At 33.5% G+C, this 21,297-nt stretch overlaps 1 protein-coding gene across 4 annotated transcripts in view; it reads right to left on the reverse strand.

Annotated features, from left to right (window-relative positions):
- The window catches only part of LOC117327124, a 30,046-nt gene that overhangs the window by 5,803 nt on the left and 2,946 nt on the right, over positions 1–21,297 (reverse strand). Inside the window, exons 1-2 of one of the 4 annotated variants that reach the window (XM_033883967.1) lie at positions 18,551–18,647; positions 656–751 (exon numbers count right to left, since the gene is read on the reverse strand). In XM_033883967.1, the coding sequence (XP_033739858.1) occupies positions 656–751; positions 18,551–18,632 (178 nt within the window). In that variant the 5' untranslated portion in view covers positions 18,633–18,647. Of the gene's footprint in view, positions 1–655; positions 752–3,833; positions 3,919–7,325; positions 7,645–18,550; positions 18,648–21,297 lie in introns of those variants that run through there. The other 3 variants (XM_033883968.1, XM_033883969.1, XM_033883970.1) reach the window with 3 other exon arrangements.

Consider the following 21,297-nt stretch of genomic DNA (forward strand, 5'->3'; position numbering starts at 1 on the left):
CTATGAGACTAACTTTTGATCTCTGATAAAACCTTGTTGGAATGAAAAGAGGTTGCAGTCTGTTATTGGTGCATGATTTTCACCCAAACCAATGTTACATAGTTAATATTAGCCTTGTGTTAGAATAAACTATCAAATATATGTAGCTATATATAGCCTATATAGATTGGGCTACTTATATATATACAAATAATTAAAGAAAAATAGTTTCCTGGTCAAGCCAGACACTAGACTGTCCAGTAAAGCCAATGAAAATCTATAAATTCTTGTTAAAGAAAATCATTGTCTCTAAAAAAACTTTTGAAAGTCAGCTCCTATGATATTATTTCTGATGTTACATTTTAAGCAAAACCATTAAAATGGTGAGCTGCTACCTCAAAAATCTTACTTTCAAGCTGAAATTCACTATTTTCTATTTTCCCACAATAGATACATACGTAACCTTGTAACCTAAACTGTTTTAAAGCATGGCAGTAAAACTGATTATAATGGATAATCGTAATTCGTTGATTGGTTATGCAACAATAAAGTGGATCAACGACCCCCTACAGAAATAACTGCCTAATATGATGAACTCAAAATTCTTACTTTCCAGCTGAAATGTTCAGCAATCAACAAACAATGATCATCCTCAATGAAGTATGGTTCTACATACCTGCCCTTGGAGACTGCTCATTTTTTCTGGGTGAGAAGATCCAGTCATCTTGGTCATCCCGCTGTGGACTCTTGTACAGGAACTTCTTTGTGTTACCTGTAATAGACAACAAAAGTAAATATAAAAACACAATTAAGTTTTTGTTTTTTTTTATTTTCTGTACCTGCATTAAACTGAAGTGTCTATTTTGGAGCAACTAATGTATATAGATATTGCTTGGTATACCGACAGCATTTCCTAGCAAGTGCAATCAATGACTGCGAAAGCTCATCGGCGGCAGCAATCACACTATGCACTCATTTTCTATGTATGTATAAGCATGTCATTTTGAAATTGTATGTCACATAATATCGCTCCTAGACCTCTAATGGATGTATAAACCAAATAAGAAGGGTGTGGACTTACAAGATTTCCAAAGCTAACCCCCAAAATCATTACAGTGGGTTTTTGTGCCAAAAAAAGCAAGTCCACTAAATGGTAAAATGCCAAAAAAAAACCCCACAATTTTCTTCTGCACGATTTTGCCACAACATCACTCCTCTAATGAATGTATAAACCAAATTAGAAGGGTGCGAGATGTATACTTTTGGACTTACAAACTTTCCAAAAACTGACCCCAAAAACTTTAAAGTTTTGGGGTGGGACGCAGACGCCGACGCTGACACCGATGCGAACGCGGATGCCGGGGTGACAGCATTAGCTCGCGGTTACTCATAACCGGTGAGCTAAAAATATTCCTTATCTCACATACCTTAGCTAACTCATGCATCAATTCAGTGAAAACCTTCAACCTTGCTGATGTAGAATGATCCATGATGTCAATCTACCATAGGTTGTAGATGACAAAATTCCTATTTAGCATCTGCTTTGAAAAAGGTAACTTTTATTTTTAAGTCTGATTTAATTAATCTGTTTTTTCTTTTCTTTCCTGCTACAATCGTTTCTTTCTATTTTCCTAAATATGGGTACTGGACACTTATAGTAGCGGGTAATTTAATCCTACAATTATATGTCCATGCATGCAGTAACTAATAACTGTGAATTCAAAATATTAATTTGATGTATTGAACAAAGTCTTTTTTAATATCTATTATCACCCCTAATTGAATAATTATGTGTTGATATTTCGTAATTACATCATTAAACAACTTTTGTGAAAATATAAGACAAAAATTAACCATGACAGCAAAGGACAGAACCACACATCTCTGATCTCTTGCATAATTGGCTCTTCTATATTACCAGTAAGATCTCTTACACTACCAGTAAGCTCCCTTTCTGATACAAGTAATTAGCTCCCTTTACTACCATAACCAGTAAGCCCCCATTACTATACCATAACAAGTAAGCTCCCTTTACTACATGATAACCAGTAAGCTCCCTTTACTACACCATAACCAGTAAGCCCCCATTACTATACCATAACAAGTAAGCTCCCTTTACTACACCATAACCAGTAAGCTCCCTTTACTATATCATAACCAGTAAGCTCCCTTTACTACACCATAACCAGTAAGCTTCCTTTACTATACCATAACCTGTATGCTCCCTTTACTACACTATAACCAGTGAGTTCCCGTTACTACCATAACAAGTAAGCTCCCTTTACTATATCATAACCGGTAAGCTCCCTTTACTATACCATAACCTGTATGCTCCCTTTACTACACTATAACCAGTGAGTTCCCGTTACTACCATAACAAGTAAGCTCCCTTTACTATATCATAACCGGTAAGCTCCCTTTACTATATCATAACCGGTAAGCTCCCTTTACTATATAATAACCAGTAAGCTCCCTTTACTACACCATAACCAGTAAGCTCCCTTTACTACACCATAACCAGTGAGCTCCCTTTACTACACCATAACCAGTGAGCTCCCTTTACTACCATAACCAGTAAGCTCCCTTTACTATATCATAACCGGTAAGCTCCCTTTACTTTATCATAACCGGTAAGCTCCCTTTACTATATAATAACCAGTAAGCTCCCTTTACTACACCATAACCAGTAAGCTCCCTTTACTACACCATAAACAGTAAGCTCCCTTTACTACACCATAACCAGTGAGCTCCCTTTACTACCATAACTAGTAAGCTCCCTTTACTATATCATAACCAGTAAGCTCTCTTTACTATACCATAACCTGTAAGCTTCCTTTACTATACCATAACCAGTAAGCTCTCTTTACTACACCATAACCAGTGAGCTCCCTTTACTACCATAACCAGTAAGCTTCCTTTACTATACCATAACCAGTAAGCTCCCTTTACTATACCATATATAACCAGTAAGCTCCCTTAACTACACCATAACCAGTGAGCTCCCTTTACTACCATAACAAGTAAGCTCCCTTTACTACCATAACCAGTAAGCTCTCTTTACTTTACCATAACCAGTAAGCTCTCTTTACTTTATCATAACCAGTAAGCTCCCTTTACTGTATGTATACCATAACCAGTAAGCTCCCTTTACTACACCATAACCAGTAAGCTCCCTTTACTATACTATAACCATGAGTAAGCTCCCTTTACTACCATAACAAGTAAGCTCCCTTTACTACCATAACCAGTAATTATATATATATAAGCTCCGTTTACTATACCATAACCAGTAAGCTCCCTTTACTGTACGTATACCATAACCAGTAAGCTCCCTTTACTACATCATAACCAGTAAGCTCCCTTTACTTTACCATAACCAGTAAGCTCCCTTTACTATACTATAACCATGAGTAAGCTCCCTTTACTACCATAACCAGTAAGCTCCCTTTACTACCATAACCAGTAATTATATATATATAAGCTCCCTGTACTACATCATAACCAGTAAGCTCCCTTTACTGTACGTATACCATAACCAGTAAGCTCCCTTTACTACAACATAACCAGTTAGCTCCCTTTACTACACCATAACCAGTAAGCTCCCTTTACTACCAGCAATCTCCAATGACTACTAGTAAACTCCCTTTACTACCAGACTACTAGGAATCAGATCTTTCCTGAAAGACCACAATTAAAATTGTCACCAGAAAAGACATGAAGACAATAGACATTAGCATGAGCTAGCAGCTTGAAAGATGATCAAAATATTTCAATAGTATCTTTACTCTTTAACCTTGTTTTTCGTGTTTACATGTAGATTAAGTACCATTACATGTGTAATATTTGTGTTTTACCTTGTACATCTTGTTCCTCTAATGGTAGCTTCATTATGCTATCTACGTGAATTAAAGACAAACATTGGTCACAACACCCTGATCCTATTCCAGACACATGAGAACTCCACAGCTTTAATTCAGTATATATATATATATATATATATATTTTTGTACAGGATTAACGTCCCCGTTGTGATCCATAGAAAGTAATCGTGTTTAAGGTTGATATAATAACAACTGTAACCCACAATAGTAACAAAACAAATAGCATGCTGTGTGTATATTGTCCTGGGTAATCCTCGTGACCACATGTCACCCTCACTCAACTCTGTACTATAGCTAGTTCTGTATACGTAATAGAACAGTCAGGAAAAACACATTTCTGCTGTCTTACACTGACAAGAATCGAACCCAGGTCTTCATGAGTAAGTGTGATATTCAATGGTTCTACCATATGAGCAATATGAAAGAACAGAGAAAAACACATTAGTGTTGAGTGCCCCCGAAAGGAATTGAATCCCAAGTCTGGTCTCCGTAATAGAACCAATTATATAATATTCCACAGCTCTATATTTCCTCGGCTAATTTTGAAGCATGCTACATCAGCTGAGTAACAAGAGACCATATTATACACTATGTATACATATATAGTGTTAGTCATACTGACCCATTCCTTCAATTTTCAGTTCATATTTATTGCCTTAATTTCTATCAATAACATTTTTCGTCATTCTAAATTTCATGAACAGTGTACATGTATTACCGAAATTTTTATTGGGTCTTCAACGAAAATAACATGATATTTCAGGGAATAAGAAAATAGGGAAACCATTTTGGAAGCTTCCAAGACCATAAACTTCTATATTGCAATTGGCATGCTTTTAATAATTATAATCAACCAGGATTCAGCATTGTCTCAAATAAATACTCTCAAGTTTCAATAGGTACTTTATACATTGTTGTGTTATAATCTGTTTATTCTTCAGTTAGAATCGATCAAGGACAGACTGGGATCAATTTCACAGCTCATAGACAGAATGATTCCATATACAGGTCTCAGTACCAGCGGCATCCAAGGCATACAGAAACTGGCATTAAATGCTTATAAAAACATAGATTAATGAAAAACATAAAGGTATGTTAGTCTGGTTTGAGTCACCTACCGACATATTTTTATAACATTGTTACCTGGCCTAAGATATATATTTTCAAGTTCAAAGGACTCAGTCCAGGCTCGTTTCATACTTGCTGGTGTATCTGTTAATTATTCATATCAATTTTTAACGAACTTATGCATATCATACCAGGGTCTGTGTTAACAGATTTAACCGTTAATACCAATGTCTGACGTTCTCTAGATAATTATTAAAACATCAAAGGCTGCAGTCACTGATAAAGAATAAGGAATAGTGGAAGACAAGGAAAGTTGAGCTAAATATATAATCACCATAATATTGGTGAGATTTCTATGATAACCCTTGAGTAACATTACCTATATGTATACAGTATATATATAGAGACCTGTTTACAGCTAATAGATTGTGTTTAAGTATTGTTAGCTTAAAATTCAGAAACCTGATCAGCAGCACATATTCATTACATTTACATTTGTGTTTGTCTATGATATGTATTTATCATTAGTCAAAGGGAAATTTTGACAAATATCATTAAAAGTTCATCAAAATTTAATTCCCTGCGACTTTTAAATCGTAGATGTTTACACAACTTTTATTGTGGATGATTTTAACCATGCAATCTCCAATCAATCGGCACTGAATTCAAAACAAAATTTTTGATTGAAATACATGTATATTGTTTTCTTCAAACAATCATCCTGAATCGCTCTACACATTCGTTAGACAAATTCTGACATTCTTTATAAATAATATATACAAGCAAGATCAGATTTATAACTCTAGATCTCCTAAAAGGTAAATTAGAGACAAAATTTACAACTGCTGCTTGATCAATTACTCCTTTGTGTTTTTCATGCTTGATTATTTTTGTTTTCAAGCTGGAATATCTTTCATACAAGACTTCTGTAACGTAAAAACAAAAATGAAAATTTCTTTACTTTGTTTGTTATCAAATGTTGAGTAATTAATGTGCCCAGTAGATGTTACATGATATGGCCCTTGTCAGTTCTGCCACAATCAGCATCAATTATTCACACTACATCAAGAACTCCTCATTATAACTGAGTACACCAGTTAAAAGATGACATTTACTGTAACAGAATGTATTGGGTATACTAGTACTGTCTTATTGGAACATAAGGGATCATGTGATGACGTCTAGGTGCTGGATCATTCAGACTAATCACCAATGTTCTTTACTAGGCTAAGCATTATATATAGCTGCATGTTTTTTCTATCAAAACATCCAAATGACATTTAGATAAATTATAGTTCCAATGCATTTTACAATTCCAAAAGACTTCAGGGTTGGGCTATATACCTATTTATTATATGAAACCTGTAGAATCATAAATGTCAACATGTTATTACTTTTCCAAAATGTTACAAAATGTAAAATATTCAGTTTAATATCATCAGTATTGAATCTGACTGGCACACTTCATATAGGTTTTGGTATGTATTGAAATTGTTTCATATAAAGACTCACTGATCTATAGACGTTAATAGACCCGACCATGACTGGTGTATGATCAAGTGACACTAAATCTGACCTCTGACCCTTGACCTTATAACTATACATTCAAATTCGACTTCAGATAATTAATTCATAGTAATGGCTTGGTTATTGAGCAACAAAAGGCCTAATGAGTTTTATAAGTCAATTAATTAGACTGAATTTTCACTTGAGTGTAGCTAATTATCCAAGTAGGTCAAGTATTTTCTACCTAAGGGCATTGTCCGGGTTCTTAAAACTTGTTTTCAATTATTCATCTAAATGTGAATTGACCAAGGAAATGTGCTGGCATCTACTGCAGCAGTCAAATGTTCATCTAGTTTTGGCATACATATATGCCAGAGAGTATTTCAAGCTTAATACACATCGTAAAGTTTGGTATAACCTTTTAAATGAAGCAAAGAATATTAGATACAGTGCGCGCATATAGAATTGTAATGGGGGCAGATCCCTGATCAGAGGGGGCCGGGGTCCTTTTCAGATTAACTGTATAGTACTAGTGTACATGTGATTGGACTTCCTGAAATTAAGCGGTACATGCGCGGAATATGGTCTTCTATATAATTCTCATAATCCTAATTTCTACATTAAATCTACATTAATGTCAGACAGACAAATCCATAATATTTTTTGGTGGGCATGGAGAAATATAAAAAAAAAAGTGTTATAGAATGTATGTTTTTCAATAGATGAACTCTTAATATTATCAAATTTAACAACTTATATAAATTTCAAATCCTGGTGACTGTAACACTATAAATGTATGAGTATAATCTCCCTATACCTATAAACTATATTTACACTACGTACCTGTCTGAGACAGGCTGTGTGTATTGGGAACTAGAAAGTCTCACATACCTGGATTGTCTTTGTTGTGCTTTGTTCTCTTGTCCATAGGCATGGTATGTGTTAATATGTACTTGTGAAGCACTGTGACAATAGATTCCACTATGTCCTCACATTATACAACATTTTTGCCTTATCAAGCTACAAATCAATAATCAACACATGTCTCTTTTCCCTTATGGACAATATTAACACTGAAATGATGCTCAAATCATGCCCTGAACATTGTTTTTTTCTGTTTCTGGCAGCTTCTGATCCACTATAGGAAATACATGAAACATAAACTCCATATTTCACCACTGAAAGTCTGTGACAGGAGAATTCATACAGAGATATAGCATTGACACAGGTATAATCTTTCTAGATATATATACAAAAGATGATTATAATCCTTCACCACTACAGATATACAGCCGTGAAAAATGTTCCACATACACACGTATCCACACCTGAATTCATGTTTACGACAGAAGAGAATGCCAGGCGGATCCTGATCTGCAAACAAACAGAAGGTGGCCGGCTCTCTGCCGTGCAGCTCTCAACATATCAATCAATTCCTAGTTATCTACCTGTAGTGTAGACCTTTGATCATTAAGGTATTCACACTTTCCGATCACCTTCCATTCCCGTATTCAGCAATTCAATAATAAACAGCAAAGGACGCACTCCAAATGCATTTTCTTATAGCTAACAAATTACCAGTGAATTATCACTTAAGTTTTACTTTTACAATAACATTAACACAGACAAATTGTATTTCCCCACAAAACATGGTACATTTTTTGGATTGTCTAACTTACCAGTACACATGGAGTGACAATTAACTGCTTGTGTTTATATCTTTTATAAACATTCATCGGAGACATTATGGACTCTATTCTTGAGGACATTATAATTGAACTCTCTCCAAACCAGTGTGTGTAATAAGAAAGAATATACATATGATTTAAACAAATTCAAATCCGTGACATTAAAATAGGTTTCAAAAATAGACCTGAAGTTCAAATGTAATTTAGACCATTTCTAGATGGTGGTGCATCCTTTATGGCTTATGCTGAGACAGTTAAGGTTTAGGATGTGGTTTTATAACAAAACCTGATATTCCAAAGTGATTGAGACATCATTTCATCTCTTAAATTCTTCCATTGGTGATTTTATTAGTAGTTATGTGTAGTTTAATTACTGTAATTCAGGCAGTACAGCTGTTCAAAAGTATGTCATTAGTTTTAAACTAAATCAAAATGATGATGATATCTTCAAATATTAAAAGATGTTTCTTGACTATAAAATGGAAATGTTCTTCATAATGTATATACATAGTGTACCTATACTAATATGTGTGTTTAAATCAATAAATTCTAAATACATTCTGTACTTATATACAAACTTAAGGTATAACACAATTTTAGTGGCATGCACATCTACACATGATCATTATTATTTGTGTGAAGTTTCATCAGAATTGGCCCATCGGTTAAGGAGGAGTTGTCCGGACAAAATGCGTCTACAGACAGACGGACGGACAGACATGTAACCTGATTCCAGTATACTCCCCTAACTTCGTTGCGGGGGTATAACTATTTCTAGAAATTCTGTGAGTCCCATCAAAATTCTATGAGCGTAGGAGGAATTGGTACATGTATACCGACGCAAGTATAGATTTATCAAAAGAGTTTGACCAAAATATAAGACATCTTTATCAGGGTCCTTGTTCTATACATAGGATACAGTAATTTCTTAGGTAGTTGTTACTGTAACAAGAGGCCCAAAGGGCCTTAACGGTCACCTGAGATTTGAAATATTTCGGCCAACTAAATTGACCCTTTTTGGCCCACCCATCAGTCCTATTGGGGTCAGTCTATGGAGAGTATTTGAATCTAACATGTAATTGATAAGAAGATTTTGGAAATTTCAGTCAATTTGACCCTTTTTGGCCCCGCCCACCAGCCCCTGGGGGTCAACCAGGGCCAACATGTACATACCATCAAACTGTCATCCCATGCTGATAATTTGAACCAAGTTAGAATGAATTCCAATACAAATCCAACAAATAATAGTCAAAAATGTGATTTCCCTATATAAACTATAGTAAAGTTTACCCCCTCCCCAGGGGCAAACGTGAGACCCGAGGGTCATGAAATTCACAATTTTGGTAAAGCACCTTAAGACCCTTCCATCTATGAAGAGTATTTGATTCTACCATATCTGAGAGTAGGGAAGAAGATTTTTGAAATTTTAGTCAATTTGACCCTTTTTGGCCCCGCCCACCAGCCCCTGGGGGTCAACCAGGGCCAACATGTACATACCATCAAACTGTCATCCCATGCTGATAATTTGAACCAAGTTAGAATGAATTCCAATAGAAATCCAACAAATAATAGTCAAAAATGTGATTTCCCTATATAAACTATAGTAAAGTTTACCCCCTCCCCAGGGGCAAACGTGAGACCCCAGGATCATGAAATTCACAATTTTGGTAAAGCACCTTAAGACCCTTCCATCTATGAAGAGTATTTCATTCTACCATATCTGAGAGTAGAGAAGAAGATTTTTGAAATTTCAGTCAATTTGACCTTTTTTGGCCCCGCCCACCAGCCCCTGGGGGTCAACCAGGGCCAACATGTACATAACATCAAACTGTCATCCCATGCTGATAATTTGAACCAAGTTAGAATGAATTCCAATAGAAATCCAACAAATAATAGTCAAAAATGTGATTTCCCTATATAAACTATAGTAAAGTTTACCCCCTCCCCAGGGGCAAACGTGAGACCCGAGGGTCATGAAATTCACAATTTTGGTAAAGCACCTTAAGACCCTTCCATCTATGAAGAGTATTTGATTCTACCATATCTGAGAGTAGGGAAGAAGATTTTTGAAATTTTAGTCAATTTGACCCTTTTTGGCCCCGCCCACCAGCCCCTGGGGGTCAACCAGGGCCAACATGTACATACCATCAAACTGTCATCCCATGCTGATAATTTGAACCAAGTTAGAATGAATTCCAATAGAAATCCAACAAATAATAGTCAAAAATGTGATTTCCCTATATAAACTATAGTAAAGTTTACCCCCTCCCCAGGGGCAAACGTGAGACCCGAGGGTCATGAAATTCACAATTTTGGTAAAACACCTGAAGACCCTTCCATCTATGAAGAGTATTTGATTCTACCATATCTGAGAGTAGAGAAGAAGATTTTTGAAATTTTAGTCAATTTGACCCTTTTTGGCCCCGCCCACCAGCCCCTGGGGGTCAATTAGGGCCAACATGTACATACCATCAAAGTGTCATCCCATGCTGATAATTTGATACAAGTTAGAATGAATTCCAATACAAATCCAACAAATAATAGTCAAAAATGTGATTTCCCTATATAAACTATAGTAAAGTTTACCCCCTCCCCAGGGGCAAACGTGAGACCCCAGGGTCATGCAATTCACAATTTTGGTAAAGCACCACAAGACTCTTTCATCTATAAAGAGTGTTTGACTCCACCATATCTGAGAGTAGAGAAGAAGATTTTTGAAGTTTTAGTCAATTTGACCCTTTTTGGCCCCACCCCTCAGGCCCCTGGGGGGTGGGGACCATATAATTCACAATTTTGGTTGACCTTCAGCCATAGAAACTTTCTGCCAAATTTCATTGAATTTTGTTAAGTGGTTTTGGAGAAGAAGTCGAAAATGTAAAAAGTTTAAGGACGCACGACGGACGACGACGGACAAAAGGCGATTAGAATAGGTCACTTGAGACTTCGTCTCAGGTGACCTAAAAAGGCAAGTAATTTATTATACCATGAAGATACTCAAAAGTGATCATGAGTTTTCTGCAGGTTGAGAGAATTAATGTGGTGATCATGATTACAATTTATGAAAGTCTCTAACATGTATATATATTATATGCTGGGAACATTAAATGATATCAATTGTTATTAAGACCTCATTGTGGGATCATCACTCCTGAAAGGTCTTCAACATAACACGTTAAGTTCAGGGGCCGGGGCCTGCATGCACTTATCAACTACCCATGTACTGAGTAACTCAAAGCAGAGAGTGTGCTTTTTTTTTGAATGATCAGAAAATAGGGCCTTATCATCAGGGATCTTGAACTTGCAGCCCTATTCTCAGTTTAAATCATTTTAAGCCACATTCCCAAAATTTGCAGAATTTATTGTCCTGAAACTTTCCTTCACATTTATGTACCAATATATTCTTCCCAACATTATGCAAAAAGACCACATCCCCAATCATGCAGTCTTAAAAAAGCCCTGAAATAACTGCTTTAATTTTTCTGAAGTTTGATGTAAATTATTATACCAGTATCTTATAAATGGATATGGTCAAGATTACATTTCCAGACACCCCTCACTCAGTAACTTAATAGATCCTTCACCACCAGTATTACATTATACTAGCATATCCTGAGGAATAACACAACAGGTTTAGTGAGACTTGATAATATTGGAAGACAGAACCTTACTTAGTGACTTATATTATAAGTCAGTAAATGCGCCTTAAGAGATGAAGACCGATGTCGAGGATATCCAGTGAAATTCTATAATCAATGGCTCTACATATAGCAGGCCTGATGACACTACCGGCTGATCATCCCTCTGTTACCTGGCGTCTAATGAGCAACAACTCATCCATTATTACCGATCAATAGATCCTTGTCCTGAGGAATCTTGTGGGCGTAATGTCTATAAGACAAGATTTAATCAAATTGCATCACACTTATTATTGTCTATCAGAATAACACCTTGTAAATTGTCTTCTATAATCTAATAGCATTTAATTATAAACTTTGTTAGAAATTTCATTCTCCACAGCAGTATTCGTACAGGAAAAAAAAAATTTGTGAGAAAGCTAGTCTCTGTTCAAGGTCATATTGAAGCCTTGTGTAGAACCTGCTTCAACAAACAACTTCTAGAAAGTCATCAATCGACAATTTGATGTTGGCAGACATGTTCTTACAGGTAACCATGCAGCAGTACTATGAGCTTGTTGTAAATAAGGTCTTTAATTTGAAATATTCCAACTGACATTTGGCTATATTAATTTTCCACTTTTGATATGATATTTAAGGTTTTTTCTTGTTTTTGCTTAAATCAATTTGGAAAATGGTTCATTTTCGAATTTTTGCATTGTCCAGTTCAAATAGGCAACTTTTAATCAATAATGAATCGTAATTCTAAAAGTTTTGGAATCATCTCTAAAATTTTGCCCTACAAAATGGTCATTACTAAGGCCTTTCAGTAATATTTTTCAGCAAAGATTTACAGCATTGTAAATAGTCAAAGAACATTTATTCTTTCATGGATTGCTTGACGTCAGCATCTTTATCTGCTGATAATATGTAGCAGATAATCAAGTACTGCACTATACCTCCCCAAGATCTGATCAGTCAAAAATGTGATAATAACAGTTACACATTGATTTTGTCACGTTTACAGAATCCAATATTTATAATACACACAGGTAAAAATGTATTAATAGATTAAACTATGTAAAAAGGAACTATGATTGAGCTTTATTGTATACAAAGCACTGATGTATGAAACCAATCACTGGATTCTATGCCTATATTTACATTTACCAAATAGCCATGTAGTCAACAATGTATACACAAACTATTTAATTCTCATTTCCCATATAAAGTTCTTCACATCCGATTGATTATAATATAACTCCAATCCAATCACAATCTTCTTTGCCTTATATATTTACCAATGACCGTGAAAATAATCACCAACTATTTAATTCTGGTTCCCTATAAAAAGTTCTTCACATATAGTATCAGAATGATGATCATGCTAATGTTTATCTACAAAATATTGTTTTTTTTGGGAATAAAAGTTTCTTTTTTATTTAATATAAACTTTACTTCATTCATTCATTTCATAGAACCAATACACAATCATAGTTTGAATGGGATTTGGAAACAACTATTAAACTTAATCTTTCTCCTTTTTAATTTGTATTTTACATAACTGACATCATATATACATGAGAGGTACATCAAGATCATGAAAATTAAGTAAAATCAGAAAAAATTAGATACAGATAAAATCGATACAAAAAATTATGGTCCAATTTCCATAAGAAATTCATCCTTTTTCTTCCAGACATTTCATGATTTGGTCAAACTGAAAATTTTAACCATAAACATTTTCATTAGAATAGTCCATTACATATATAAGTCTTAGAGGTCCAAGAGTAATTGTTTTGGCCCTAACGGGTTTCGTCATTGTTCTTTAATAGAAAAGCATTACAGAATTTAAGATAAATTTAAGTTCAGGAGTTTTCTTTAAATTCCACAATGCTTTCAATTTTCTTTGGAAAATTTAAGTTATGGAATTTCCTTAAATCAAAGAATATTGATGAATCTGGCAACTGCTGTTCCGAGCTCTTTACACTACCGATTTACTACATACTTGAAAGTTCTTTAATTATCACATTTTTATCTGCAGCTGTAAATTTACAATTAATGATGAACTAGCGTCCCCTTATTTCAAATAACTTGAAAAATAATTTAAGTTCTGAGAATAACCTAATGTTGCAAACCCCAAGTTTTAAGTAAATTACGAATTATCAGAGATATATATATATAGAATTAAAACTTAGATCATATACACATATTATCCAAGCCAAGATTAATGTACTGTACATGGTTATGAGGAGCAGTCTGTCAAATTGTATACTTATCAAATAGTACACTTTGTTTTTAATGATAATAATCAAGTTTCAAAGTGTACTGCTGTATGAAATGTTGACTTTAAATCCTGTTTATATAATATATATATATACATATAATTAGTCAATAATCATTCCTAATGGTAAATAATCCTAAAGTAGAAGTATGTATGTATATATATGTAGATATATATATATATACCAGTAAGTAGCTGATCTCTGACTTATTATATCATAATTGCTGACCTGTGAGATTTATTATGAAATTGTAAACCTTTGAATGCAGGATTATCGTAAAACATGGAGTAAAATCTTATAATTAACAGTCCAAAATATACTATTACATTATGTAATTCATAAAAAATCTTGGTACAAGGCAATGAGGATATATACACAAGACAAGGAAAAAGTTTACTTATTCTAGCCGAGAGGTCGGTACAAACTTTCCAACTATCAGACCTAGAGTCGGTAGAAAACTTTCAAACACTATCAGAAATCTTCGAAGATCCAACGGACTTTTAACAATTCTAATAAATATATAAGACTGCCTTAGAAAACATTACTTAAAATTGCTGAAAATTTCATTTAGACCTTTTTAAATTATTGACTCCACTAATTGGTTAATAAACTTTGGTTAGGGCATAATTCACTGCTTTAAAATTTAGTATGAACTGAATAATTTTGTAGTGAAGTCATTATCTCTCGATCTTTTTCAGTCAAAATGGAAATAACTACATGTTTATTGCTTCCAAATGTCTACCAGGTAATATATTTCAAACTGGGTTTTTATTAATAATTATGTGCCTGGATCTCGGATACACTGCTACATTTATTGACAAATAAATTTGATTCAAAGTACATATAAATTCATCAGTCTTTTTAAATTCGTAACATACCCGTAGAATTTTAAATGAGCCAACTGTGATCAAGACCATTTAATTTCAAATTATCTCAAAAGTTTAATGATTTATTTTTATGGGCTTTAAATTGACTAAAACGTGACTGTCGGTGACAGCCTAATCAATTCATTAATGGCATATATAAAGCAATTCTTAGGTCAATTAAACCTCTTCCAGTGATCCAATCTGTAGATATTATTTACCTACAAATTTCATAGGTCTGTTGGATAAAAAGATACACAGGGAAAACAATGTGCCACCACTTACCTTGCTTAATTAACATGGTTTCAATTGAAATTATTTGTATGTCCACACAACAAATGCTTGGTACTAAAGTGACGATTTATATTTGTCTGCGAATTAATACATTAATCATGAAGGAAAAAATATAATACTTTAAGTGAAATTAAGTCTGTAACAGTTCTTATGCATATAAAAGAATTTAATATGATATACATTTTATAATAAGTACTTCACCCATTAATAACTAGCATGGATAAGCTGCTATTCAATGTCGCATTACAAAACTAATTTACAGATCTAGACATATTAATTATTTTTGAATTTCTTTCAAGTGTTACAATAAATTAACAATCGGGTCATGTTAATCCGAAACTGCATTGAACTATAAAATGACCTCCAACCCAAATTGCATAAAAGAGTGAAATGAAAAAAAAAAATTTAAATGACACCTTCTTTTCTAAGTATTTTTAGTTGACATGTAACAGTGTCTTTGAATACACAATATTGTATATATATATCTGACCAGAACATAAGAGTTTGTTTGCATTGTGACAATACCATTGTGCTAAACATGGTAATTTAGATATCAGTATTGCTATGTTACAATGTAAACATTGAGTAAACATGGTGAAGATACTGAAGACCGTGCCGAGGTCACAGCCAGGGAAAGCATTTACTGTTTAATAAGTTATATGAGGAAATCAATGACCTCTTCTATATATATTTACATACTATCATTGATGAGCAATTAGACCTCAATGATTATAGACTGATAAAAGTAAATCGCCATATCAAATGAAATGGCTCTAAGCTAGCCGTCATTAAATTAGTGATCTGATTACCTATAGATATATAGAGACTATACCTGTAGTGAGGCAGTGGAAGGAGACTGCAACTGAGCTTCATAAAGAAATCTGATGAATTATTGAATATTAAATTTAGCAGTTTGAAGTACTGCAATGTGCTTTAAAATTATCAAAAATCTTAAAGTTATTTATTTATTTATTGTTGTTTTCTGTTTTTAAAAGTAACTTGTAATCTCTCCTTACATATATATTTAATAAAAGTAATCTCTCCTTACATATATATTATTTAATAAAAAAAATCACAGAATTATACAGTATTAGAATAAAGACCGTAATGTAATAACTTCAGTTTCAAATTTTCACTAGATATTCTCAACAGGTTAAAACACAATGTAATTTGAAAGATCAAAGAATCATGATCAGTACACATATCAACCTACCTCCTACCATATCAGATAAGGAAAGTCCTTAATTAAACCTAGCTAGCAATATAGTCACCCTTATCTGTGATAAAAGGAAGATGTTTAAATCATACCTTATAATTATTCATCAACATATTAATGCTCAGGTGCATTTTGATTACCAACTAAACATTTTTAAACAATAGACCATTATGAAACTTGCGTGTACATTATATATACATGTGGAATAGCTATATAGGTCATCTATTTATCAGCTGTTTTTATTAGTGGTAAGTATGTTAATTAATTCATAAATCTTAAATCAAGTTTTTCATTATTGTTTTTATTTTTTTTTGAAATTCCACCAATTTAAACCTTTTTGTAAAATAAAACTTAAGATTCTATCTTAGACCTTAGAAGGGGTTTTATACACAGCTTGATGACAGCCTGTCATGCCTATATACATAATATGTAAGCTTACATGGAGCACTGGTTGACAAATAGTTTTGGGCTTCATTCATTATAGGGTATAGCCAGAATATAATGTACACACATACATGTAGTTTGTGCCAAAATCCAGGTATAATTGGCCACAAAATGTTCTCTTCAACAGCAGCGTTACAATATTAATGACCCTAAATGTATCATTAAGTGCACATAGATTTGTAACCAATACCACTGTAGTAGTCGACGTCACGAAGAATTTAAACAAAACTTGAGTACATTATATTGTAACACATGGTCACCAATACCTTATAAATTGTACAGCCAGGACTGAAAAATAAGTTCAATAACTGTTTCCAAATTTGGTCAAAATAATACCTGGGCATATATATATTTCCTTAACCATTGTTGGCAGCTTGCCATTATAGTTTACATTATTATGTATATAAGCCAGTAACAAACATTGCAAAGAATCACTTTAATTGATTTTTAGATTAAACAGATCTACATCTGTTTAAACTTTCAATATCAAATGGAAATCTCCATGTGACCAGAGTAGTAAGCTGATCGAGTGTCTGCTGCAATTTTAACAACTGCTACACCCAATGTTAAAAAGTAATATTCAATTTTAACAAGTTCAGGATAGGTATAAGGTATATTTCAAGTTCAAGTTTGTTTATTTCTTTGAGCTTTCGGTATGGTACATTGGTGAAAATAACATAAACAACATATAAATTTATATACACAAACACATACATATGTTTACAAATAAATGAAAAACGGAGAGTTATCATCATTATATATAACATACAATGTATCTACACTTTGTTAATACGTCCATGCATACATACATGCATATATTATAATTCTTATACAACAATTTTTCACTGATTCAATTATTGGTCGGTCCTTTTTTAAAAGCTATAAATACATGTACATGTATAAATTTACCAGTTTTTTTTCCATTCTTAAACATTGTTTAACAATTGTATTTAATAGTCTAATACGCCCATATATACCTTCCTATATAACAACATTTCTTCAAAATTCTTATACATGATTCTGTGTTCACTGATTTCGCCCAACAGGTGGGCTACAATAGTAGCTTCACGTATAAGTATTATATATATATTATAAAGATTTTAAGACAAACACTTTAGTACTTTAATAAAATGATGACTGCCTGCACAGCAGCTGGGAGGTACGTACATTAAAGTTTCAATCCATTAGGCATGCCGTTGGCCCTTGATTTCTAGCAATTTCAGAAGTCAAATTACCACTTTTCAGAAATCTGAAGGGTCAAAACATGCATGCATACTGAAATAAACATGTTCATTCAAAACTTAAAGTCAAATATGATTTTAGGGATTCAAAAACATACTCTCAAGGGTGTTATAAGTACAGGAAGCCCTATTTATCAGTATCCACTTTGCTGATTCTTTCAAATTAAAGCTTGGTATGAATATATGTAGTACCTGTTCTTTTACTTAATGCATAAATATGTCCTATATATCTCTTCAGCCTGAAGACAAAGATAAATGTCTCTAGTACGGCAATACATTAAAGTAAAGTTTTATATAAATGGCATTTTGGCGAGGGGTAACTTTTAGAAATTCTTCTGGTACCGGTGTGGCCCAATCATCTGTATATACACACCATCCTTAATATTACAAGGATTTATTTATGGACAACCAAAGTCAAACACAAATTTTGCCAAGGAACATATATTTAACTGTACATAATGTTTCATTTACCTGTAGTTTCCTCAGCGGTATGATTTTCCAGTTCAGGAGCTGTCACTGGACAAGTTTGTATCACAACTTGACAAACTTTCATAGTGTCTGAATGCTTTTGTAGAGTACAACCCATTGACTTCCAACATTTGCTTTCATTTAAGTCGAAATCTCCACACAAACACAAACAACAGATAAATAAATCAATATTTGAATGACATTATTTAACTTGTAGAGTTGGACACAAGACAACACTTTACTGATTAGATCAAACCTGGGCTAACACATATATAACGGCCCCGTGTTATCAAGGTAGAATTGCACGTGTATGTATACTTCTTTACCTAAAGTCATCAAACTGGTTCTAACACCTTTATAAAAACAAGCTTTGATACATTAATAGGATAGGAAATGTCATCTAGATAATTGTTACATTTCAACAAATCTTTTTAAACAAGACAATACCCGACCAGCTGATTCCAAACAAAAACACAGATAGTACACCCCCATATTATCACGGTATATGTTATGCCCTTATAGTACAGCTACAATGGAATTGTTTTAATCTGTAAATAGTCAAACAACTACTATTTATCTAAATCATCATTTGAACACCCATTTGAAGTCACTGGGGTGTTTATGGAACAATGAACAGGTGACTGTATCACAAATGTCCTGATTGTAACCTCAAGCTTTAACAATCACAAGACTCATAAGTTTATTCTATTTAGGATTCTGAAGGTAGAAAGTCGAATAAAAAATGTAGAATTCAAAATTTGCATTAAAAACCATTACGATAAAAGTATAACAATTAAACCCTTTGTTTAAAAACTTCCATTTCAGTTGTTAATTTGTTTTGAAGATTTCTAACTTATTATAATAATGTAATCGAGTAAATTCTAATTTTGTGTTTATTTCTCTTTATCTTTATACAGTTGAACCTAATATTATCTCAAAGTCAGTGGGGCTGTGAAAAAACTTTTGAAATATTCTGAGTATTGGAAGTCACTGAGTGAATTTTCCATTGAATTTTACTGTCAGAATGTTTAATTTGAGTTAAGCATGACCTTCAATGCAAGATATCAGAGTTCAAAAGAACATATTTTTCAATTTAGACAATTTAAAACATCAAGAGGCCCAGGGGCCTTGATGGTCATGACCTGAATGTGTATACTGTTAGATATTTTGCTTTTAAGCTCGGACTATGTACACCTCACAGCCCTAGTCTGTGAGATTGAAAGTAGGATCAAGGTCATTAATTTGAACAAACTTGGTAGGTCTTCACCCCAGCATGCTACAGACCCAATACCATGACTCTGGACATCTTGGTAGTTGTTTATTGAGAAAAGTCGCTGAAAAGGTTTTAGTACATTTGACCCCTAGCTTGGACCTTGAAAAAAGGTCAAGGTCATTCATTTAAACAAATTTGTAACCTTTTCATCCCAGCATGCTACGTACTGGCCTATTAATAGCATGACCCTCTGCCTCTTTAACTGGTCATTGAGAAGTCGAAGATACAAATTGTTTATGATGCATGATGCAATGCACAAAAGACGATTACAATAAGTCACTTGAGATTACTTAGTCTCAATGCAAGTGACCTAAAAATTGAATATTGGCATCAGGTCATTCATTAAATCCAAGCATAATGATAAGATACTGGAAGAAAAGAAAGGACAATTTCCACCCTTTTACAAAATGTTGTATCAAAATGACACCGGTACCGACTCCAGACCGGGCATAATGATGATTATTATGAAGCCAACCAATTAAAGATCAAAAAGCAAAAGAAAACTGATGGGGTCTCCAGAAAATGTTAAGAACACATCCAGTATATATATAAAACAGACCCTTTTGTTTAGCCCATGAAATGTGAGGTATTTTTTTTTTTTTATATTTATTTTATTTTTAGGACATTTTCAATACATAAATACATAAGAATCACACACACAAACACACATCGATTCCAGTATGTATGTTTTGCTATCAACATAGTCATAATATCATCTTCAATGTCATCATAACCTATATTTTTCATCATCATAGTCTCATCATCCTACTTAAACATTAAAATCATCATCATAATACTAATCATCATCATACTAATCGTCATCATCAACATACTCATCCCCATCATCATCATCATAATCATCCTCAAAGTCATCTTCATCATAATCTCATCATCATCATAATCATACTAATCATCATTAGTCATCAGTGAGGTATTTTATATGGAAGCACTTCTTATGTGTAGAGACCATATGAGCAGTCAAATATAAACAGAAAAAAATGTAACATACATGGACAATTGCAAATAAGCCAAAAATTTGCGGTAGACATTGGGGTTTTTTTGGGCTACAAAAAGTTAGCAACAAAGTTTTTGACGAAGAATCTCAATGACCGAAACTTGTTGGTTGTGTGGGAAAGCCATCCGACTTTCTATCATGGTCATCTGAGCTCATCATCAGCAGATCTAGAGCATGTGCTAAGTCTAGATCTGTGCTTAGCATGCACACATATATATATATGTCAACTTAGAATTCACAGACTTGGATTTTTAGAGACAATCATGTGGAAAATGATTTGTTTGAAATTTATGCCAACGAATGCCTATTTGGTAACATTCATTCAGCGACTCCTGTTTTGCATATATATATATATATATATATAGTTTAAAGGAGGTGGTGCATGGCGGCCCACGGCCGAATCTTATTTTATGCATGATATTATGATAGACTTTTACCAAATACATGTCATTTTAGACACTA

This window comes from Pecten maximus, chromosome 5 (assembly GCF_902652985.1).
Source record: "Pecten maximus chromosome 5, xPecMax1.1, whole genome shotgun sequence".
Taxonomy (NCBI): domain Eukaryota; kingdom Metazoa; phylum Mollusca; class Bivalvia; order Pectinida; family Pectinidae; genus Pecten; species Pecten maximus.